We start from the raw sequence: 25,916 nt of genomic DNA, 5'->3' as shown, positions 1-25,916 counted from the left end.
TGGAAGTACCAGGAGCATAAAAAAATGAAAATCTAAACCATGCATTAGGAATCTATGGCACAGATATAACTGTGTCCCATGGCACACTGCTCTGAGATGAACATTCAAAATTTAGCTGACTCCCTGCCCCAATTCTGTACTGTAGGCACAGTCATCCCCTGGGGCAGCAGCAGATGCTTGGAAGTGAAGGCACAGATAAATAGGACCATCTCTTTCTTAACAGGTACCCTGAGGAGAGCCGGCTCTGTAGCTTGATAATATACTAATGGAACAGGGTTTGTATTTTTTGTGTGAGTGTGAGAAAAAAACTCTAACAGAACCTTTCAAGAAAAAAAATACAACTCAAATGTCCCACCAGAGTAAAGACAGCTCAAATTCAGTGGGTGCATTAGATGCATAGATGTGTGTAGTTTAGCAGTTAGTTTAAAGGATTTATACTCAATCATTCATAAGGTAAGAATGAGTTAAACATCAACTTCGTGCCTAGGCATTGGAAGTTTTCCAGCAAAGGAATCTGGAATAAAATGTTGTAGAACAGGTGTTATGTCAAGTAAAGGTTTGTGGTAAATCAACCTATGTCTATCTGCCTCTAAAATTCTCCAGTCTGGAAGACTACATCTCCTCACCAAGGACTTTACACCTTGATTGGAAACTAGACACTAGATTTGAAATCATCATAGGGGAAATGATGTTAATCAATTACATTTTGAATCATGTCATATGAATGTCAAGCAACAGATACAGAGCGAAAAGTGTAGACTGTAATACTGTGAAGGGCTCTGTACAAGGGTGGTGCTTAATGTGCAATTCAAAGGTTGATCAGGGTTTCAACAGATACTGGAGAGCAAGGAGAAGGAGATCCTGGTGAAGAGATTAAAAAATGAAACAATCACCACACAGGAGCGTTCATTTCACAGAGTAGTAAGAGCCCAGCTTTAAAAGTCAAAGGATGTATGTTGCAATGCCAAAAAGTAAAACAATTATGTAGAGGAAATTGGCTAGGTTTTAAAAGAGAATGAATGGAAAAGCTCCTAATAAAAGACCAAATTTAATGTAGCAGGCAATAGAGCACTAATATAGGTATTTGAGCAGTTTATTGTATGTCTCAGAAGATTCTTGAAATATTTAGGTGCTTTATTGCAAAAGTATTGGATGACATGTATGAACATGGGGGCACAGGGCAAGTACTATTCAAGTCAGCATCATTTGTGGAAACAGATATCTAGAATTTTGGCTCTAACCAGGCTATCTCCATCAGAGCACAATAGGCTTTGGCATGATTCAATGGCATAGTCATTCAGACCCCAAAGCAATGGTACTCTGCTTGCATCTCATCTCACTCCAAACCTAGAGAAATGTATGATGATTCAACTGGTATTTGATATGAACTGTGTAAACCCTGCATTTTATAACTCTGCATTAGAAAAATATTTCTTGCTACATCTACTTTATCTCTCTTCCCTCTTTCTCTAATTTGTTATTATTAATAACCAATCATAAGACTGCATATGATCACATACTTGAAAGATTAAAGGATTTCTTTAGAAGATCAGAAAAGAGAAAGTTTGGAAGAAAGAAGATCTTTATAGATATCTAGGAGAGAGGTAATAAATACTCCCACAAGACAAGGAGAATGGCCACAGATAAGGTAAATGTGGAATCTCAGAAACCTTTCAAATTTGATTCTGGATATTCAAGAATAAATAATGAAAGAAAATTCCTGAAAATTTTCTCCCAAACAAGCATTTCTATTTTGGATCAAGATAATACCACCATTTTCCCATTGAATTATATATCCTAGCCTTGCTGGCTAATTCTTATTGTCTTTTAACTGTTTGCCTCATTGAGATCCTTATATTCTTTGAGGATCAAGATATCGATACCATGGTGTATTCTTTCATGTTCTGTTCCTTCAGTACACAGAACACAATACTCACACTTCTGAATTTGAACAGAATGCTGTCACTGACGTAAAGAAAGATTAAATTTAAAAGGTATCAAATATTATTGGTAATCTATAATAGGAGCGACTATGCCTCACAAATTACTCAAACCAAAACCATTCCTTTTTCAGGCTTTAATGTCAGTTTTCAGAATGATCGCAGGACCTAAACAAAGTTATTCCTAATAGTTCTCTTTTGCTATGAGATACACAGACTTTAAAGTAACATCAGATCTGTCTGTTAAATATCATGTTTATATAAAAATCCAAAGTTCTCTATTTATTATTGAGGGTACGATTTTAAATAAGATAAGTAAATCCTGTCTGACAGACATCCACTGAAACATGGAGGTCAGAATATATTCCCCTAGGGAATTTTTTAAACCAGTGACTCTGTTACTGAAATTATAGCTTATATTTAAATAATCACCTCTTTATAATTTTAAATTATGGAAAACAGTGAGTATCCTGAAAACCTACATCTCAGCATCTACAAGTCTCTTTCTTCTCTCCTAGGTTTCTCCTTTTGTCCTCTTTTGATTCTATGGCATTCAAATGTGCCAGTTTCACTTTTGTGTTAAGTTGGTTCCCTCTGTGTCTTACACTTTAACAGCTATCATCAAAATGTGAAGTAACTAATAAGCCCTTGTAATTTTAGAGTCTTCAAAGGGTTAATACAGCTTCTAAAGGAACCTGATTTATATGCAGTGAGAAACCTATGCTGTGGCATGCAATAGTTAGTAAAAGCTGTTTGGTTTACAAGGACAAATTTAAAATTCTAACAACTTAAATAATACTGTGAATTTCAGACCCAAGACTATTTAAATATGCTACTCTTCTTCATCTTTAGAGAGGATGTTTTCCTCATGCTTTTATTACCTTTGTAAGCTAACCTCATCTCTGATAATAACACCATTTTTTGATGACATGGATGAATACATAGAAAATTGAAGTCATCCTCCTAGCAAAGTGGTAATCCTGTAAGAAAGGTCAATGAAAACATGCCTATTAAGCCAAACTCCTTGTAAGAAGCAAGCAAGATAGTCTTATTAGTGTTTTCCTCTCCTGCCTGCTATCTGATGTCTACTAGGATATATATCTATTTACTAGTTTAAATCCTGCTGTTCATCTTGTTTCTAGCACTTGTTTGTGTTCAATTGCTAGAGACAAGTAAACAGAATCGGGTGTCATTTTTAGCATTCTCAGAAAACAGAGTTAATTCAGATGCAACTAATCCTCTCCTGCTTATTATTTAGTAATCATGCCTGTCAATAGGATTTGGGAGTCCCAGAAGATAGATTTTTATGAAAGATTTTAATATTTTTATGTTTTTAATGACATTCTAGTCTCCAAAAGCTATTCATTAAATTCATAGAACTCTACTCTAGAGATAGAGCTAAAGTTTCAATTAAGTTACCTGAAATTAGATGGACACGGTTCCAAAAGAACAGATGGGTGCCTTGCTTAGATCAGTATTTTTAAAAATATGATGTTTTTAAAGAAAAAAGTAATACAAAAGATGTTTTCTTTTAAGATTTAAAGCAGTGGTGAATATATTTGAAACTATCCTTCTCCATAAAGGATTTCTACAAAAATTATTTATATTATAAAAATTAAAAAATTAACTGAAACTAAATATCCTCAATGTGCATGCATGCACACACATGAATTACAATAAGTATATATTTTCACCAAAATTGTTTCCTGTGAAATGAAGTCTCTGAGAGAACTATTAAAATTGACGGTATCCCGAATGTAACTTTAGAACAAAATACAGGCCCTTTGAACCAAAACATTTTGGCCTTGATCTTACTAAAGCAACATCTCCTATCACCCAGCTGCTAATACCATCACTATTATTGCTACTATTAGTCTACTATTATAGATAATTTAAAAATATATAAAGAGTAAGAAAGGAAAGATAATTGACATTTTAAAGAAAATCTGTTCTTGGAATTACTTCTCTAAAACCATTCTGTTCTTCTACCATTTAGTGAGCTGTAAGTTTATTGGAAGCTGATGTTTTTTATCTTGTATGATTGGGTCATCGCAAGAACAAAATTTTAAGCAAAATCAATACACTCAATATCCATGTTCTAGAGTAAATGTACAGAAGTGTTTCTTATAATGGATTTTACTGGCAATGGCAAGCCATTTTTCTAGTAACAGCTTTAATATTTTGTAATCATTAAAACACACTGAAGCAATGAATAAATTGGGAAAAGAGGTCAGTAAACTCACATACAGAAAGATAGGGGATGAGGCCCTCTGAATCATTCTGGTTTGTAGTCAAATTGAAGGCCAAAATGCTATTGGAGAAGGCTATCCTTGAATCAGAGCAAAGATAAAAATGTGGTTTTAAAGGCTATGAAAATCTTTCCATACATAATGCCTTATATACATCAAAAGGTGTCTACAGTAGTGTTTTAAATACTTTCTTATCTTGGAGAGTACTTTCTGTGATTTAATTGATAACCAGCTATACCTGGAGCAAGGAACAGATCATAAAAGTGAAACATATTCCCCATGAGTAATAATAACAGAAAAATAAATATAAATATATGAGAATTTGTCTTATTTTCAGACTTGTAATCTAAATCTAATCTAAAAAGAAATTCATATTGACATCACAGGGAGAATTCACTGAGACAGTCTTTTTTTAATTCAAGCATGCTACATTTGAGTTTTTCCCTTTAAAAACATGTCTGCTCGATCTTAGAAGGAAGCAATCCTTTGTACTGGCTAAGCTATTTTTGAGGAACTGCCTGACAATTTAGAGGGTCATTACTGAAAAAGGTTATAATCTGAACTACTCAGTTTGGTGTTCAAAGTCCTCCATAATCTGTTTCCAATAAATTCTTTAGGCAATTCTGTCATTAAAGAAAAAATAAACTTAAATTCTAACAACTAGTCAAATTTGTACACTTTCTTTTACAGCAAATCTCTTTGTAATCTTTCAGAAAATAGTAGCATAACTGAATCCTAAAATTCCTTTAGAATGTTGTGATTACTTAAGTCAATTACAGAATGTGGAACCTGCTACTGGGCACATATTTGGGATCACAAAGAGTCTTCTCAAAGGAGAGAACAACTTGAATTTGAGAAAGTGTCTCTTTAACCTTAAATTTTTAGATAACATCTAATTTTTTAGATTCAGACAAGTTTTTTTTCCTTGATCTAAAATTATTCAGTTTTGGGGCTGGCCCCGTGGCCGAGTGGTTAAGTTTGCACGCTCCACTGCAGGCAGCCCAGTGTTTCGTTGGTTCGAATCCTGGGCGCGGACATGGCACTGCTCATCAAACCACGTTGAGGCAGCGTCCCACATGCCACAGCTAGAAGGACCCACAAAGAAGAATATACACCTATGTACCGGGGAGCTTTGGGGAGAAAAAGGAAAAAAAAAGTCTTTAAAATTATCCAGTTTTAAAATACATGTTCCACCCAGAAATGGAATGGAAATTAACTATTTAATTTGACAAATTTCAAATAAAATGTTTACTTTAATGTTTATTCATTGAATTGATAAAAACATACATGACCACAAGAGAAAATTATCCAGCTAGTTATTACTGTAAATATTGTCCTTGTGGTAACCATTATTGCAAAATGGAAAAATTATTAAGTTAAGAGTACTTGGGAAAGAGAACTGTCTTATCTATTGGATATGGTTGCTTTATTATTAAAAACATATGTATTTGCACATAATTTTGCCTAAAATACCAGATATAAATGATGTGTTGTGAGATTAGGCATTTATTTAAAAAGTATACAGTCTAACATATATAACTCATTGATTTACATATTACCCAGAAAGATAAGTGTTGTATCTTTGTGAATCATATATTTGGGAGATAGTGGTTTAAACAAAAAGAAAAAGATACAGTTACTTTTTTCTAACATACAAATAAACTTATTATATTACATATAATAATTCTAGTATAATAGTCAAAGAAATATATATGTACAAAAATAGAAAAAGATTATATTTAGTAAGCCCCAATAACTGAGTTCTAAATTCAAGAGTTTTATTGTAGCATATACATCAATGGAAAATATTCACAAGCTTCACCATCTTGATACTTTAAGTGAAGAAAATATAAGTTTTGAAATGATAACATCAAACCTGTCAGATAAAACTATCAACCAAAAAGTACAATTAAAAAGCAGGCGTGCATATCCTTACATATGCACCCTTTGTACACATGATAAAAAATCACATTCCTATTCCAGATAGAAATGAATGGAAGGAGGCTTGCCTAAGGGCGAAAATCTTCTAGAACCATTTAGTAAATGTAACAATAAAGGCCTGATCCACCTAACGACAGCTTCTGGTTTTCCCGGTGCTCAATCACAGCTCGCGGATTGCTCTGTGTTTCAGCTTGTTAGACGGCCATGGTCAAGCACAGGTGTGTAAAAGCACACACATGTGCACCCACCAGCTAGCGTGCGCGTGCACATGAGCGGAAAATGGATGGCAGACCAAGAGAGATTTTTAAGAACACATAAAATAATGTATAGAAATTTACATTCTGAAAGCTAAAATGCTTTATTGGTATAAATGTGATCCTTGAATTTAACTTTTACAGAATTGAAAAACAAAACTCTCATTCTCAATTCTTTATACTATAATGATTGTGAAATCACAAGTATTTAAGGGTAAACAGGAATATTTTAGATAAATGTGTGTGTGTGTGCGTGTGTGTGTGTATGCACGCAGACGTGCTTTCAAACTTCCTATTTCACCCACTAAAATGAGGGAAGAGTCTAACTTTCCTAACTCTAATGCCATTTATTTAAGGCCTTTGCTCGCATTTTCTGCATTTACAATTTCCATTCATTTCCATACAGAAAATAATGCAACCTCTTCTCTTTCTCTAGCATGAATAAAGCAATACAAATAAATATAACAGTGACTGTTAGATTGCTATAACACACATGTATATTTTTCAAGCACAGCAACAACCTGATACAATAATTTTCTCCCCTGGTTTATTTCCCTTATGTAGAGATTAGACTACTCAGAAACCAGAGATTAAATTACTCAGAAACCAATCAAATCTCTCAAAAGCATTCAAATGACTCAAAGACTTGGACTATATGTAATCCGAACGTAGAAAAACATAATGTAATGAGCTAAAATTTCACCTGGGACAGATTCTCCTTCCTGCTTTTCACATAATCTGTTCCGTTATTTCCAATTTTAATGTGTTTTCCCAGATTATCTGAGTCACATACTTAGAGCATACATAGAGATTAAAATATGCGGGCAAAATTTATCAAGTTCAGGGGATTTTAACATTGAGCTTCACTAGCTGTTGTAATTTATATGAATTTGGCTCTGCTCTGCCTTTAAGAATCTATATTAGGGAGATATGTAAAGATTGCACAAAGTAATGTGTAAAGAAACCTTTAATATATTTCCACAAAATAACACTTATCTAATATGGAGTGTAATTGCCTGTTCAAAAAGAAAGAAGAATTTGGGGATCCGGTTTCTCAGGGGAAACACAGTTCTTCAGGTTGTAACATTGAAGCAGCTTACACTGCACCCACAACTAACATCCAAGGAAAAGAATCAGTCCTTTTTTCTGTACCAGCCCACTTTTAGTCCATCAGTTTCTTCCTTCACATTTTCTATATTATCTCCAAAGTGAAATTAGTGTAAGTGCTAGATTTTTTATATTAAATAGTTCAGATTTGGACCACTTAAACTTACCTAAGAATAATAAATATGAAAAATTCTGCTATAAATAAATATTTAGATTCTCTTTTCAGCCCTTAACACTACACAACTTTTCCTGAAATGCTAATAGTACCAATGCAGATATAATAGGATAAGTTACTTATTTACTATGCTATTTTCCTTGAAATAAATAAAGCCTACAAGTTCCGCACATATAGATGTATGTATGTATATGTATATATACTATATAACATTTATGTGTGTATAGTCTTATGAGTGCCATCATCTAACAAGTAAAATTCGGATCACAGAGAAGAAAGCTAGCAGATGAAGAAATTGCTCACCTGGAGGAAGCTGATCAACAGCCTGAAGTCTACTTGTGATGGTGTGTAGGGTGAGGATAGCAAAGGAAAGCAAAGTCGGGAATGCTTGAAAAATAAAATATTTTTAGTTAACAAATAGAAAAAGCAAGTGGGTAAAAAGGGCCAATTGAATCAAGAATCCTTCTCTATTGATTTCAAAGTTAAGCCTAAAATTACTTGGATTGACAAGTCCCTAGAAGATACGGTCATTGGTATTTCCCCAGATACATAAGACTTAGTCTTATTGGAAGAAAATTATTTTTTGGAGTACTTCAGTTTAGCTGAGATAGAACAGAGCAAAGTTACTATATGAATGCCTGGGTCAATGGGAAAAATACTCTCGTGATAACGGTGGATTTACTTAACCTAAATAAAATAGATACTTTTCTGCAATAGTGAGTAGGTAGAAGATGTGAACAAGCAGGCCACCAAGATTAAACTTGCAAACTGTCTATTTTTTTAATATCCCTAGAGGGCAAGGTTTTAACAAAAATTTTTACTGCATCTTAACGTTAGTTACGCAATGTGTATTGTCTGGAACTTGAAACAGCACAATAGTTGTAATTTAGCTCTTTACTCAGTCATCTAGAAACCTTCAATTTTTAAAAGCGCATTGACTTTAGTAATGAGAAAAATACATATATATATTTCTGTAACAATTTCTACTCTTTTTTTCATCTGATGTGAAACATTTATGTAATATGAAATTAAGAAAATGCTGTCCTTTTTGTTTTTGTTTTCCTTTTTATGAACTACTAATTTAGGGATACTATGGATGTGTATAATTGATCAATTTCTTAGACTACACAAAAGGGAGGATTTTGTTTGTATTAATGTTATTGAAATGTACAGTGAATATAAGAAATCGATTGTCTGAAAGTCGTGCGAAAAATATACCTGTCAGTGAGCAAAAGTAGCTTTAATTTTTAAATAGTCTCATTTTCTTATTTTCCATCTTTATTCAACATCTGTTGTTTGCCCCTCCCCTGGAATGTAATTATGCAGGATTCCAATGTAAAACGGGTTGAGTAGTTAATAACAGGCAGCTCAAACATTTTTTTCCACACTGTTGCCCTCCAGATGTTTCTTTCATTTTTTTTCTTTTTTCCCCTGGCTTCGTGTTTAATTTGTGTATGTTTCTTTCCTATTCTTAAAGTACCTTCCTACAACAGATGGAAACACCTGAAAATAAGTCTGCCTCATGCACATGTTTAAATGATGCCTATTGTGATATTTAACACAGTAAAGGGAATACAGAATATACAGAATATTTGTTTAGGGGAAGGAAAATAATTAATCTGTAAGTCATCTTGTTATTATGTTCAATTTAAAATTCTGAAGAGACAATCTACTGCTTGCCAAAGACATATGAAGAAAAGTTTATAGTCTACAACCTTCATTTGTTCTTATTTTGTTAACAGATTCATTTGCCTTTTTTGCATTTGACATAATTTTCTTAAATTTTCAGTGCCACTAGATATCGTACTTTTTTTTATTCACTGACCATTTTACACATAAAAGGCACTTTACATTCACTTGATAATAATCCAAACTCAGTAAACAGTACGTGACATATTTTAGACATATTGAAAATATGTCATATATTTTTTAAATAATATAATCAGAGTCACACCAGGTATAGAACGCCTTTATTCAGAAAAATATACCTCATCCAAAGAAGAAAGAACAGATATACGCTGTGCACTAGGTTGGATACTGTCCCCTCAATATTCATGTCCACCCGGAACATCAAATAGGACCTTATTTGGAAATAGGGTCCTTGCAAATGTAATTACTTAAGATGAGGTCATACTGGATTAGAGTGGTCCCTAATCCAAATTCTGATGCCCTTATAGGAAGAGAAAACTGAGACACAGACAGTCGCACAGAAAGAAAGCCATGTGAAGATGGAATGAGAGATTGGAGTGTTGTGTCTAGGATTGCTGGGAATTACCAGAAGCTAGCCAGAAGCAAGAATGAATCTTCCCCTAGAGCCATCAGAGAGCATGGCCCTGCCCATACCTTGGTTTTGGACTTCTAGCCTCCAGAACTGCAAGAGAATAAATTTCTGTTATTTTTAAGCCACTTAGTTTATGGCATTCTGTTATGGCAGCCCTAGGAAGCCAATACTGATTTTGGAACCAGGAAGTAATGTGCTGCTGTAACAAATACTTAAAAATGTGGAAGTGACGTTGGAATTGGGTAATGAGTAGAAACTGGAAGAGTTTTGAGACACTTGATTAAAAAAAGCCTAGATTGCCATGAGGAGACTACTGGAAGAAATATGAACATGAAAGGTGATTCTGATGAGGGTTCAGAAAGAAGTGAGGAGAGCTGTAGAGAAAGCTTCTATCATCTTAGAGGATACATATATGGTTATATCATCATGAATAGAAGGTGGGTAGAAGTAAATGGTAAAGGTGTTTCTCATGAGGCCTCAGATGGAAATGTTACTGGACACTGGAAAGAATCATTATTATAAAGTGGCAGAAAACTTGGCCAAAGTGTTGTGTGGAAAGTAGAACTTTTAAGCAATAAACTTGGATATTTAGCTGAAGAGAGTTCCAAGCAAAGTGTGGTAGGTGTGGCCTGGTTTCTCTTTGCCAGTTATAGTAAAACATGAGAGGAAAGAGATTAATTAAGGAATGAACTTTTAAGCAAAAAAGAACTAGGTTGATTTGGAAAGTTTTCTGCCTATCCAATTAGTATGCTCTGGAAACACAGATAAGAGTGTGGCTGGACAGTCATTTGCTGTAGAGATTAGCCATGTGATTTATGGATCCAATCAATCATCTCAAGACAAGTCAGGATTGGAGAAGTGGTTATTGAGGATGGATCTGTGGAGGACAGTCTTGTCTAATGGTATGGATCCCCTCAGCAGCCACAGAAGACAAAGTTTCTGAGAATTTTACGCTAGCAGAACCACTGTCAACTTGGACTGAAAGAGACAAGAAAGGGGACAAATGAAGGGAAAATGACTCCAAGGGTACAGTCACAGATACAGGGACCCAGAAGAATGGGAGACTTCCCCAGAGGGTCAAGAGGACTTAAAGGCAGAGCATTAAGACACAGAGGATTATTTTCAGGCCTTGAAACTTAGTGGAATTTGCCCTGCTGCATTACCAACTTCCTTTAGACTAGTAACCTCTTCGTTCCTTCCATTTTCTCCCTTTCAGAATGAAATGTCCATCCTATGCCTTTTCCACCATTGTATTTTGGAAGCAGGTAATTTATTTTCTAGTTTGATAGGCCTGTGAAAGGAAAGGAATGGTGCCCCTGGATGGACCATACCCAGAGTCTCACCCACACCTGGTGCTGATGCTGAGATTTGGGACTTTCTGAGTTAGTATTTAGACGAGATTTGGAACTTAGAGTTCATGTTGGAAAAGGTTAAGACATTTGGATGATGTTGGGAGGGGATGAATGGATTTTATAAATGGGACAACTGTGAATTTAGAGGGGGCCAGAGGGTAGACTAAGTTGAATAGTGTCCCCCCAAAATTTGTTCACCCAGAAAATCAGAATATGACAACAGAAATAGAGTCTGCAGATTTAATTATTTAGGATGAAGCCAGTTAAGCTAATATTAGGATGGGTCCTAATCCCATGACTGGTGTCCTTATAAGAAGAGAAACAAGAGACACAGGGAGAGTCATTCAAGAGAACACCATGTGACCTTGGAGCAGAGATGAGAGTGATGTGTCTGGGATTGCTGGCAACCTCCAGAAGCTAGGAAGAGGTGAGGAAGGATTCTTTCCTAGAGCTGTGAGAGAGCAGGGCCCTGCCGATACCTTCATTTTGGACTTCTAGTCTCCAGAACTGTGAGACAACAAATTTCTTCTGTTTTAAGCCCCCCGGTGAGTTCTATCTTGTTACAGTAGCCCTAGGAAACTAATACAGACTGTCAAGAAAGACTTTAAAAATATAGATACCCAGAATACAAAAAAATGGCTGTTGAGAATGACAACGGGGCCAATTAAAAAGTAGAGTCTAGAAAAGTAAAACAAGATTGATTGATATAACTAAATTAAAATGTTGTCTTCTATAGGATGGTTCATAAATAAACTAAATTTGGCATAAGAGATAAGTACATATGCCAGTAACATTGATGCCGCTGAGTATAAGACTGAAGTGAAATCAGCCAGGAAAAAGGTGTGTGTGTGCATATGCGTGTGTAAGATTGTTCCACATCTTACCAAATACTTTGAAATTGAATATTTCCTTAAAATGCCTGAAAATGAATAGTTCTTTGTGCTTTATTTTCTAAGATTTCTAAGGCTTCTCTTTTCAGTTCATATGACTTGATTTTTATGTATACTAATCACGTTTTTGGTACCATCTGCGCAGCAACTTTTACTTAAAATCTCCATGTCTATTAGAGGACTATTAAATAAAATGTATGACTGTAGGTATGCACGCATATGTGCATGAGTATTTGGATTAAAATAAAAAAAGAGATAGTCCTTTGTAAGTAAAAAACATATCTCCCTATTTGTGAATACGGCTTCAAATCACCCACGTTTTTAGGAAACTTACTATGGATAGTATGGAAAAGTGATTCAAATTCACATATACTCAGAATTATCTCAATGCATATACTAATAAATTTTTCTACTTCTTTCAAAAATGAATACATAAACATTAAAATATTCAATTTTTATGTATTTATTGGGAGGCATTTGACTACATTTTTTATTTAAATGGAAGAAATAAGGCAGAAATATATTTCCTTTAAGAAATACAATGCTAAATTTCACCAAAATATACTGTACATTAGCAATAGTTACATGCGTTATTAGCGAAGACATTTCTTTTTAAGTTAATATAGTACGCGCCCAGTGTGTTTCTCTTGGGTTTTATGTCCCAATTTATTAATATTAAATCATCTTTTTTTCTGTAAGACACTCGCTTTAGTCTGTTTAGGCTTCTGTAACAAACTACCATAGACTGGGTGCTTATAAACAACAGAAATGTATTGCTCACAGTTCTGGAGGCTGGGGAAAAGTCCAAGATCAAGGCACCCGCAGATGCAGCATCTGGAGAGGACCCGCTTCCTGATTCACGGAAGGCTGCTTTGACCCTGTGTTCTCACATGGTGAAAGGAGGCCTCTTTTATTAGAGAACTAATCCCACTCGTGAGGGCTCCACTCTCATGGCCTAAGCACCTCCCAAAGGCCCCACCTCCCAATACCATCACATTGGGGATCAGGTTTCAACACACGAATTTTGGATGGACACACAAGCATTTGGTCTACAGCAGCCCTCTACTTCATGAAAGAAAAGAAATGTGGGGGGAGGGGAGAAGACCAAATGCCACATAGATCTAAAAAGAAATTGAGCCAAATCTCAGATCTAGTCTGTTGTGGAACTACCTAAGAATGAAAAGAAAAAAAAAAAAAACCCTGCTACATTCTATATATGTGTATATATAGAGAGAGACATACATATATGTTAGTGAGTATTCACGTGCCCTTTCCAAGTGCAAAGCCTAAGAATCAATCCTTCCATGTTATATAATATGTCTCACAGTAATTGAATCTAACAGTGTGTAAAAACTGACATCAGTATCTCACACACAAATGCAAGAAAATATCTCACTGTTTTGTGATATTGTCCACGTGATGTTATTTCAGTTTCTTTACACGAAAAATCAATGCATACTTTATTGTAACATAGCAAATTACCCCTGGTCACTTTGTTTCAAATAGTGTCTTCTAAGTACCATACTGACATCTTAGATTTCAGTGGGTTCTGAGCAGAGATTTGAAGCACCGAGCCAGGTTTTACAATAGGGAACAGCTATTAAATTAATTTTTTCCTGATATTTGGCTCTCAATCATTAGGCTGACCCAGAAAAATAATGTAAAACTAGATTTTAAAAACTAATTTACCACAACTAGAAGGACCTGCAACTAAGATATACAACTATGTACAGGGGGGTTTGAGGAGATAAAGCAGAAAAAAAATAAAAAAGAAGATTGGCAACAGTTGTTAGCTCAGGTGCCAATCTTTAAAAAAAAAAGCTAATTTATATTATCAGAACTATAATCAAAGAGGAAAAATGCTCCATACATTTTGGGTTTTCTGCAAAATTTCTGCTCACTACCATACTGCTTTAGTGAGCAGATTTTGTAATGTGTAATGCCTACCAAAAAGTCACAAGGCCACAATAAGCCATCTAATCAACATTATCCTTGATGATGGTTACAGAGAAGAGGGAAATCATTTAATCCATATGACTTTGATGTCAAAACAAAATGGCACACTGACAGGTGCAGGCCAGGTTGTGATTAAATTTCAGAGATTACAAACCCGGGTAGCTGAATTCTCGTTCATTTTAGTCTTGAAATCAAAGGACAGGTATTGAAGAGTATTAAAATATCCAACTAAGACAGAAACAGATCTTATCCGAAAATTTCTCTGTAAATTTCTCTAACAAAACAGTAACAATGACAGTAAAAAGAAAGACGAGTCAACATTCTTATTATGACAGAAAGCAAACATCACTAGTACATTTCCATGCAATCAAAAATACTGAGCTTATTCCACAATTACAAATGAGCTATGTTCTGAAAGTTTATTCATTATACTGACTCTGGGAATTCAAAATATATTGTACTACATGTAAAAGTCATGGAGATTCATAGTTTAGTTTACAAAAACCTACTGAACATATGGAGTGGCTGAACTATAGTACTATGAATATCAACTCTGACATTAATTTGAAGTCCTAGCAACAGGGAACAATAAAGATAATAGGAAGTGGAGGAGGTACAGCTAGTTCCTTGCTTCCCAGACACAAGGGACTGTATGAAGACATACGGAATAAGAGTTTGTTTCACTCCAACCTCCTTTGCTCTCCCTTCCTTCTCTTCCATCCACTTAACACTCTCCCATCCCTAAATTTATTAGACTTCCTTTATTTTCCCAATTGGCCAATTTTCCCTTGGCTAATTTACTCTCCTTGTAAGTTCACTATGCCTCCAAATCACCTATAGACTTTTCCTCCTTCAAGAAAACTTTACTTCGTGCCAAGCTGTTCACATCTGGTGTATGCTATGCCTAAAAGCAAGCTCATTGAATATATCTAAACTCATCTGACTTAATAAACCCATACCACTCTCAAAATTTAAAGAAAAATAAGGCACCTTTTATGAACTTTTTAAGAAACTTCTTGGCCAAAGAGACCATGTCTTTACAAATTTGGGAACATTAATAAAACAAGTTTGTCTCATTTGTGAAATTTTAATAGAAGTAAACTGGTGATATGAAAACATAAGACAGAACACACAAATACACATGTGCACCTGCACACACACATACGTAGAGACTTTTGCAGAGGCACAGAAAGGCCAGTGTCATGTGGCAGCCTGTCAGCATCCCTAGCTGTGCCTGCTTCTAATAGCAGCTTCCTTTTCTCACTTTTCGAAGGCACAGTCAGCAGCAGGGGTTCAGAATGTGGCAAAGACAGTGAGGAAGGGAGAGTGCCCTGCATATGTGGGTCATTTATAAGTCAGAGACTGCCTGTGCTGCTCCCTACGGCTGCATATTATACTGCCGAGCTCTTGGTGTCAATGTGGATACCAAGTCAGTTTGAATACGGAGCCTCGTGCAAAGGAAAGCCATTCATTTTGGGATTCTACGTTTTAGCATCACAAAGCAAAACATAAAGGTATTCTTGTTTTTAATATGGTCATATAATACTTCTCACACCAAATTTAAGCACATAATGAGTAATACACATAATCACTTGGGGGTGGTATTAATCTACAGTTGAGGTGAAAAGGTCATAAATATATGATTCTTTCCCTCTAGGTCATTTTTGTAGTGAATGGAGACAGAATTCCAGGGCCGTTGAAGATCTATTTCTACGTTTCTCTAACAGGAATGTGTGTTTGAGATACACAAAACCAAAAATAGATAAGACATGTTTTTCTGAAGAATAAAATTACTAGACAGAAAATAATTTAAATCATTAATTCTCTGTTAAAGCAAATATTATTACAAAACAGAAAGCAAAACATGGGTATTACCAGCAGTCCTCAGAAGACTCATTAGTATTCATTATTTATCCTCTGCCTTCAGGGATCCTTTCATGGAAAATCTGAGAAATACCAGAAAGATAAGGGGCTTTGACCTGTGTCACATGCAAATTAGAAGCAGATTGGAAGTCAGAACCACATATATCTATTTTTCTTTTTTCTTTTTCTTTTGGTGAGGAAGATTGGGCCTGAGTTACCAACATCTGTTGCCAATCTCCCTCTTTTTTTTTTTTCCTCCCCATGTCTACCATACAGCTTCTTTTCCACCCTCCATTTCTACAGTTTATGTAACAAAAATCAGGGAATCAAAAGAGATACAGTAATACTGTGACAAGGTAATTTGATAAACTACAAAAAGTGATGCTAGCTTTTGTCTTTCTTTGAGTTTTTAAATAAAGTAAATTCCATTTTTAACAATTGTTTTCTGCCTGATCTCAATAGTGGAAGAGAATGAAGAGGAAGATTTATTTTTAGTTTGGCCTTCTCTTCATTATTTACCTATGGTTCCTTGACATTCTAAGAAATAGTGACACACAAAAAAATTATATCTCATTTAACTCTTAGTTGAACATTGTGGGAAGCACCCTATTTCTAGAATGGCTTGGCCTTCGCTTTTCTTAGAGCCTAGTTCAGGTGTCCATGTGTATGAGTGACTGCTCAGACAAAGAATGATAGTTATATTAATAAATTTGTTTTGTATTTTCCAAATGTAATTGGACAACATCAACATAACTCCAAATAGAAGAAAGCAAATATTCATGCCTGCAATCAAGCCACCTCTTCAGTCAAGTATATCCATCTAACCTTCTTTCCTTGCAACTGTTGTTTATATGCATAAACAATCTTCGAATAGTTTGAATCTCAAAGGAGATGCACTTGTGTGTGATAATTTACATTTTAGGGGTGAGAGGGAGTCTAGATAATACAGGAGTCTATGTAATAAAATGTCTTTATATTCCAGGTAAGAAAATTGAAGTTCAAAATAGTTAGTGGCAGACTAAAATTATTCTCCTAATCCTAAATACAGTTCTCTTCCCACACTACATCCATATATTTTTCTTTTCTTTTCTTTTGTCTGGTGAGGAAGATTGGCCCTGAGTTAACATCTGTTGCCAATCTTCCTCTTTTTTTTTTTTCTCCCCAAAGCCCGAGTACACAGCTGTATATCCTTACTGTAAGTCATTCTAGTTCACTATGTGGGACACCACCACAGCATGGCTTGATGAGCAGCATGTAGGTCTGTGCCCAGGGTCTGAACCAGGGAACCCCAATCCACAGAAGTGGAGCATGCGAACTTAACCTCTATGGCACCAGGCCAGCCCTCATATATATTTTTCTTTCTATGATGTTTTGTTGTAGTCACCCATAACACAGTGGCCATATAATGTATTGTCCAAAGAAGGGTGTTTTTGAAAGAGATAGGAGCCACTATTGATAATTATGCCTGGACAAACAGTGTAGGCAGAGACTTTTCTGAGCAAACCACGACTAATGATAATCTACACAGAAAGTAAAGAAAGACCAAGGTTAGCAATCTTTGATTTGTTCTGAAAAGGCCATTTAAAAAACAAAACAAGTAAGGGGCCAGCCCAGCGGCACAGCAGTTAAGTGCTCATGTTCCCCTTCTGGGGCCTGGGGTTCACTGGTTCAGATCCCAGGTGTGGACATGGCACCATGTGGCAAGCCATGCTGTGGTAGGCGTCCCACATATAAAAGTACAGGAAGATGGGCATGGATGTTAGCTCAGGGCTAGTCTCTCTCAGAAAAAAGAGGAAGATTGGCAAATGTTACCTCAGGACTAATCTTCCTCCAAAAAAAATAAATAAATAAAACAAGTAAAGGTTTCATTTTGGATCAATAATCATAAAACTTTAGTAGAAAATAATATGAATTTTTATCCTTTAAATTTGGAAAACAATTTCATATTTACTGACTGAATTAAAAGATGTTTCATCTATGTACATAGAAAAATGCAGTAGAAAAATCTTTATTGTTTTTGTTAGAAACCAGAGACACCACCATGAACAAAAATAGGGGACTGTTAGGGAAATCCATATAAAATATTAAGCTAATCAAAGCCCTTTAAACCAAATTAAGAGTTACAAAATAGTAACAAAAACATGCCTTGTAAAAAATCTAATAGATAAAGCAGCTAGTAAAGAACAACACACAAAAATAGAAGAAGGATAAAAAAGCACTAGATCCAGAATGAAAATGCAAATATGCAAAGAGATTACGTGAATTAATCATACAAAACCGAAGGGAGAAATATGACGTGCAAATTCGATGAAGGGATCCTGGTGGTGCTCACTTGAGCAATCAAAGAATGAAAGATCAATAATTAAAATTAGAAAGATAGCTGAGAGAATAGTCTGTTAAAAATTCAGGAAATGAATAGAAAAGAACTTTCACCTTTTTTTAAATTTAAGGAAGAAACAACCCAGAGATGTGAATTATTTCATACACACACACAAACTTTAAAAACACAAATCAATGAAACATAACTAAATATAGACCTTCTAATATCTCTTTTGACACAACATCAATGCCTACAAGGGAATGCACACATCACAGTAATACAAGCTGAAACCATTCAGATGTACCATGGCTAGTAATTATCTAGGACACTAAAAGTTCCAGGCAAAAGTTAATCTAATAAATCTGCCATTATCTCTAATACTTCAACTGTGTGCCTAGAGCTAAACAGTTGTCAAAATGGAGATCTGTTTACATAGAACTGAATCAGAGTGGGGGAAAACAAGATGTCAAGGCTTGTCTAATAATTTTTGTTTCCTTTCAGTTGTTGGTGTGAAATAGTTAGCTGACCTATTTTATTCTGACTTTCCACAAGGTGCCAAAGATCGCCTATTTTCTCTCATAAATATATGCTACATAACATGAGGGTGACTGCTCACTCGAATTCTTTAGATCTTAAAGCCAGCTTTGGCAGTGTTTAGGGCCATTCTACAAGACAACATCTCTGATTATTATATCTCTACGACCTGAATGAATCAACCTCAGAGGAAAAGACAATATGTTGGAATATTTTTTGAGGGAGTCATATTATTCAATGACTTCTGTAAAATAGGTAAATTCATTTCACTAGATAGTGCTCAAAATTAGTAATTGAAATTGTGAAAAACATGATACGCTGCTCTTTAGTGTTTTCTGTAACGTGGGCATGAATAGTTGCCTGAACTCTATAATCACCCCCTGTTTCTCAGGAAGGTTAGGAGAGAGCAGTATGATCTTTATAAACCACTGAAGCCCAATATTTGAACCCTGATGTTTCTTCAAAACTGTGACTATGCACGTATCTGCTCTGTAGCCTCAATTTCTCTATCAGGCCAACAAGAAAAGTTTGCTCCTGTGAATATCTCCAGCAATGGTTCTTAGAGTAATCATATGAATGGAGACTTTTGTTATTTAAAAAAATAAACAAAAGAAAACTAAAAAACCCTCTTCTCCTCTTATATGTATCCCTCTATATATTCTTTCTGTAGTTATATTAAAAAATGCAATCGGTTCAATCAATTCAGACATTTTATAGGTCTACAACGGCACAAAATATATCAAGTCAAGGTAAAAATCCACTTGATGAAATCTCCGTGTACACTGTTACACCAAAATATACATTTTACTACCTTATCCAAGTTATGGATGCTTACTGTCATTGAATTTTGATGCTCCACCACTATGACTTGGTTATCTATGAAAGGAACTAAAGAACATGTAGGATACTAAAGTATATTGTAATATATTTGAAAGAATGATGGAAACCAAAGTAGAATTATGATTTATTCTATTTCATATAATAAAGATAATTTCAACTCATTTAATGTGAAGTACACTAGACTTAGAGTCTTGGCTCTGTTTTGTTTCTGACCTTTCCAACTTTATTTGTAGCCTTAAAAAAAAGTCGCCCTTTGTTTTAAGATGTAGGATGAGGATGCTCAACATATAGATGCTGTGTTTTAGTTCATTGTTAGTATTCTACAATCTTTAAAAAAACTTCTAGAATATTTGAATTTGACTCTACATACAAAGTGTACAAAGACAAGCATTCTTATCCAAGCATTATGATCTGGTAACAGGTGGTTCACAGATCACGTTTTGTAGAAACATGCTATATTAAACCTAAATCACAGATAACATGATAACAGAGCCATTCATTCATGTTGGATATAAGAGACAGTTGGCTTCTTAACATCTTTTTCCCTATTTTGCTTATTTGGCAAGATCTTCGCTTTTTTTTTCTATGTGAGTTGTATATAGTGGATGTTAAACATATTAAAATAAATCTAAAAGGCTAGCTTAAAAAAACTAATGTCTCTTCAGGAATAAAGAAAGTCATCTTAGATTTCTAGCATGAAATGCATGCAAAAATTTGCTAAATCACTCTTCCGCAACATGGCTAATATGCATAAAAATCATTTTATTTTGTGAATAAATAAGGACTACTTTGTATAGTCTTGAAGGTCTAGAAAGAGTAGAAAACCAGGCTGAATTCATGGGGTTTTCAACTTAATGAAAACAAGTGCATGCAGCTCAATGGAGAGAGGGGCATCTGAAAACGTACGCAGGTGCCTAAATGAATAGAAGACTGTCTCCATAAAAGATGGAGCCCCTACCATAGAAAAAGCAAATGGCTGCTCTAAAAATGTAAAGTTTTAACGATAAATAAATAAATAAATGATAAAAGACAGAAAAAACCACACAAATGATTCCACTTGATGTATTTCCTAATGATTTCTTCAAGTCTACTTAAAAATCCAAAAAAAATTTAAGAATTATTTAAAACAAATCAAGTGGGCAATTATCAGTTTGTTGAGAGTGTCAATCAACTGTGGACGTGGGAGGAATTTAAGCAGATGAAAGCACTGCCAACCTTCATATTATAGACTCCTTTCTTCTACTAACACAGATAAAATCTTTCGCAGTTTCACTGCCATTTAGAAGGAAAAATGGTTTTTCCCTCACTGTGATTTCAATTTATAATTCTTTTCTAAATTCTATTGTTAGTACTCAAAATGTGTAAAATCCTATACCTTGCTTGAAAAAGAGAATGACTAACTTTCTTTATCCAGTGTAAATGACAAAAATAAATTTTAACCTCACTATTAATGCTTTGAACTATGTAATATATTTTGCTGGATACAGTATGAGATAGAATTAATCAATTCTAAGGCATTTAAAAACAATCCAATTATTTTCCTCATTTTTTTGTTTGCAAAAATTTTATATCTGTATTTTTCCTTTACTAAAATATCTGTTTGAAATAACATTGACATTTTCTACCAATATTCTATTTTAATGTATTTCTCTATTCATTGAATATGGTTTTCTTTCTTAAAAAGTTAGGGCTAACTACAATTAGTTTATATGAAACTGTAAATCCTCTTTTTTGAAGATTTATAAAATAAGAAGAATTTGGCTGTTTAAAACTAAAGATTTAAATAATTTTATACCAACTGCAGTTTTCTTTTTGTATTCTAGAAGCAAGATAGTATTTTCATAAAATGCTGTCAGTTGAAACTTAAAAGTAACTGGTTTGGAATATCAAGGTAATAGTTAGAAAAAACTATAAAGATCAACCTTTTACTCCTATTTCTTGTTAAAAACAATCATTATTATAATATCATATGTGTATAGAGTTACAGAGTTTACACATTGTGTTTACATATATCAACACACCTGAACTTCATTTCTAAAGAAGATGAGGCAGGTGTTACTAGTTCTGGATTTCAAAAGAGGATCTTGAAAGCCAGACTTAAAGGGACAAGTGGCAAAAATAAACCAGAACCCAGGTCTTCTGCATCATGTCTACTTCTACAGGAAACAAGATACCTTAGACAGAGTAGACAGCGCACAAGAATAATTGCTGAGCCATAATCTAAAATACAGAGGTTTTTATCTGTGAGGACAGTGAGGATGTAAAAGACGGGATACAGAGTAGAGATGTGGTAAATGGCAGACGTGTATTCTACTGCACTCGTCCATCACTGTTAAATTTGGCCAAATTGTCCTCTCCAAAATTAACTTTATTTCAGAAAAGCTTAGTTTTTTGGGGAAAAATGATAATCAGCAGACTATAATTTAGAAATGGATTGATTTTCATTGAAATAATGGAATTAATACAATTTCTGCTGAAAATATAATTTACCTTTAGAAACAAATCTTTTCCCTTCCTTCTTCTCCCTCCTCCACTTTTCCTCTCTCTCTCTCTCACTCTTCTTCCTACCTCCCTTCCTCCCTTCCTTCTTTCTAATTTGTAATCTCAATTTTATCTTGTATGTTTTGACATGAAAGCCCTGTTTCTGGCAGCATCTCAAAACCAAGGACTTAAGCTAGAATTGCTAAATAAGAGGCAATAATTTACCAACAAACTAAACTTGATCATGTCCCTCCTTCTTGAGAGCTGCTTAATTTTTTAAGATGTAAATTATCAGCACACTTGGAGCCACTGTTTTATACCAGATAGTTTACAATAGAAAAAAAGCAACTCAACTTTCCCTTCTTCCCCATACACTTGATTTTAATGTATTTGGAAAAGAAAAACATAGTTGATTTCATTTCATGCAGGCAGTGGGAAACTTTTGTAAAAATTATCTTCAATTGGACAATAAAACTTTCACTTACTGGACAAAAAAATGTGTCCTACTTAGCAGGTACGCTAAGTAGCAACTGAGTGGTTAATAAAATACAAAACACTAAAGTCTCAGTAGCACAAAAGGCCAATATCTTTCTACTCCTCACCAGGGAATGACAAAAACATCCTGACCCAGGTCTTTGGACACACAGGAGTTGCCATCCTGATTCAGATCCTTGATTAATATACTCTAGAATGATACATCTGGCAATGGCCTACATAGGATCTCTCTCAGGACTGGGGAAAAAATAGACTCTATTAAAATGGAACAATTATACTACCATATACTACGACCGTTTTTTGGTCTGCAGTGAAATAAAACAAAACAAAACAAAATTAAATTTTTTAAAATAATCAAGTGCTGATCTCAAGACAAGAGACTTCACTTCAGGATGGTGTAAAAGAAAAGATAACACTTACCCTCATATAGTTTATTTTAGAGACTGAAACTAGTATTAAGTGTGTTTATTCAAAAAGAAATGAATTCATACGGACTTCATTTTGAAGGTTAAAAATTTGCCTCTAACTTCTGAATTCGCTAATGCTTCTTAACACTTTTCCTAATACTGAACATGCTCTTCCACAGGATAAAGCCGTGCATGCAAGAGGAAGACTGAACCGGAGGCTGGTCCTTCATTCTCATTGAAACCTTTTCACATTTATTACTTACTGGATTCTAACAATTGCTCTCTATGGTAAGTATGTAAGCCATTGTTGACATAATTTTACAGATAAAAAGGTAGCTATTATAAGGCAGTAATCACAGTGTGTTCCAAAAATACTGCAGAGATAACCCCTCTCCAACGGGTATTTTTAACAAACGTCTTTGGCTGACAAAGCAAAGCATAAGAGTCATACACTTGAATGAGTTTACCTACTTCTAGCTTTCAAATCTTGATAACTGAGTCAAGATTCAAATTTTGTCACATTAAGTTAGGACTGATTTCATTCTGCATCTAACTTGATCCAGAAAGAAAAGATGAAACTCAGCTATAACACATCCAAGATGTGCTGCCATCAATTATCTGGACCTTCCTGATATGCCATTCTTTACATGGTTTGCCTAAAAAAAATATTTCAATGAAAGTTGTAATATGATCCCTAAAATTTATGTATCTACAGTTTGAAACTTGGAAGTATTCTTACAAACTCCTGTGACTTTAATGGTCTCCGAAGATGTAACTTGAATTGTTATAAAAAGAATATAGAACACGAAACTCTAAAGACAGTTTTTAGATTTTCTCCTTAAATCAGAGATTTATAAAACTGTGTTAGTATTTTTCTAACAATATGTACACCCTCCAAAGACAATAAGAGATGATAAAATGTGAGAAGAGTAACATAAAAAGATTTATATAATTAAGAAAACTACCATTTGACTGCAGTGAAGTGCTGTGTAATAATTTAACCCTTCTTTGAAAAGCTATTTCTATGTAGCTGAAAATTAAAAAATAAAGCATCATCAATGTTGAATTATTGTACCCCCACTCTAATATTTGAAACAATATTATCCAAATGATTTTAAGCAATTTGATTTCATTCACCATTGCCAAATAAAATAAATAGGATCCACTTCCACTCTGATCTACCTGTCATTCCTCTAATAATATGCTGAAACTTTAAAAAATAAAATAGGAAAAAGCAACGCAAAAATTTTTAGTAGATCTGAATCTCGAAATTTAAGTATTATTTGAGAAAATATGTTTTCTCTCCTAACTCCCTGATATACCCAATAAAAGTAAGTGAACATAGCAGGTTCCTTTTTTAAAATTTATACTTCAAATACCATTTCAATTCACAATGAGTTATGTTGAAATAGAGAAAAATGTTGCTCTGCATTCAAGTGTTCACCTTTACTACTTCAAGAACACCAGCTGCTTTGGTATTTGAAAATTGTGGAAACATCTTAAATGGAAGTCCTGACAACAGGCACTTCCCTTCAGAGGAGGAGTCAGGAACTGTAACCTCCAACGCGAGCTGTGTCATGGTCTCTTTGGCTGTGGGAAAGCTGAAAAATTCCAATATCTCTTTTCTTCAACTGAAGCAATTCTTAAAGCTCTTAAAATTTCATTTATTTATTTATGTGAGAAATGGACCTAAAATAATGTGATTAGAAAGGAAGTTGATATAAACTCAAAGGCTGTATCATATAGATCATCTTACTGCCAAATATATGTTTGTTTTTTAAGTGAAATGGTTATTTTGGAAAATGAGATTTACTCTTACAGATTGAACTGGAAAAATTAAACAAATTTTCCTCCTCTTTGAAAAGGGTGGCTTGAAAAGGGGCTTAAAAAAGAAAAGAAAATAGAAAGAAAGAAAGAAAAGCAGGGTCGGCGCCAGTGGCCTAGTGGTTAAATTTGGCACACTCCACTTCGGCAGCCCGGAGTTCGGTTCCCAGGCACAGATCTATACCACTCATCAGTGGTCATGCTGTGGCAGTGACTCACAAAACAGAGGAAGATTCGCAACAGATGTTAGCTCAGGGAAAATCTTCCTCAGCAAAAAAAGAAAAAAGAAAGAAAGTAAAATAATAATCTAAAATAAGTGAATGAGATTATATTAGTTCATCTAATATTGCCACTTTTGGAAGTGTGTTCTAATCACGGATATGAAATGCATACAACACTTCAGAATTCCCAGATGTAACTCTTTTATATTAAATAAAATATCTGACTTACTATACAAGTAGCTGAACTAGTTTATGGCACATCTTAACTCATTTTAATAAAAGGCTTTGAAAATCTTATTTCAATGTAAATAAGATTGCCAAATATAAGCCTAGTTAACCTCAAAACATATTACAATATTAAGAAACTAAAAAGTAAACTAATACAGATATAATTAACTCTTGATAAACCAAGAGAGCAGCTAAAGTAAACTTCCACTGATGTATGGAAGTGAAGTCTGCCAGTATGCTTCCTGGACATGGCTGAGAAATGGAGAGATTTTCATTTACTTATCCATAAATTGCAGACAATTTAGTAATAAGCATAGAACTGTTATTCAAAGCATCAAAATGCTAAATACCAAGGTCTGGATACCAGAAAATAAAGGACAAAAAGAAATGGTAAGAGAAAATTTTATCAGTCTGCACCATGAAACATTATCAAGTTGAAATTATCTTCCCAAATTTTATAGGCCTTTTAACTTCCTGTTCTCACTGGCATTTATTAAACCATAAGTCACCTTAAATTGGTTTACTTGTATTAAAATTTAATAAGCTCCAGTATACATT

At 34.4% G+C, this 25,916-nt stretch overlaps 1 protein-coding gene across 9 annotated transcripts in view; it reads right to left on the bottom strand.

Moving 5' to 3' along the window:
• PCDH17 (protocadherin 17) overlaps positions 1-25,916 on the bottom strand; it is a 95,775-nt gene that overhangs the window by 11,530 nt on the left and 58,329 nt on the right. For 4 of the 9 annotated variants that reach the window (XM_023621667.2, XM_023621669.2, XM_023621670.2 and 1 more), the window contains exon 4: positions 7,970-8,053. The exons of the other annotated variants lie outside the window; for them this stretch is intronic. In XM_023621667.2, coding sequence (XP_023477435.1) covers positions 7,970-8,053 — 84 coding nt within the window. The remainder of the gene's footprint in view (positions 1-7,969; positions 8,054-25,916) is intronic. 9 annotated transcript variants of the gene reach the window in all.

The sequence above is a fragment of the Equus caballus genome, chromosome 17 (genome assembly GCF_041296265.1).
Source record: "Equus caballus isolate H_3958 breed thoroughbred chromosome 17, TB-T2T, whole genome shotgun sequence".
Lineage (NCBI taxonomy): Eukaryota > Metazoa > Chordata > Mammalia > Perissodactyla > Equidae > Equus > Equus caballus.
Note: the sequence above shows the minus strand (reverse complement) of the source record. Positions and strands in the feature narration are given on the sequence as shown.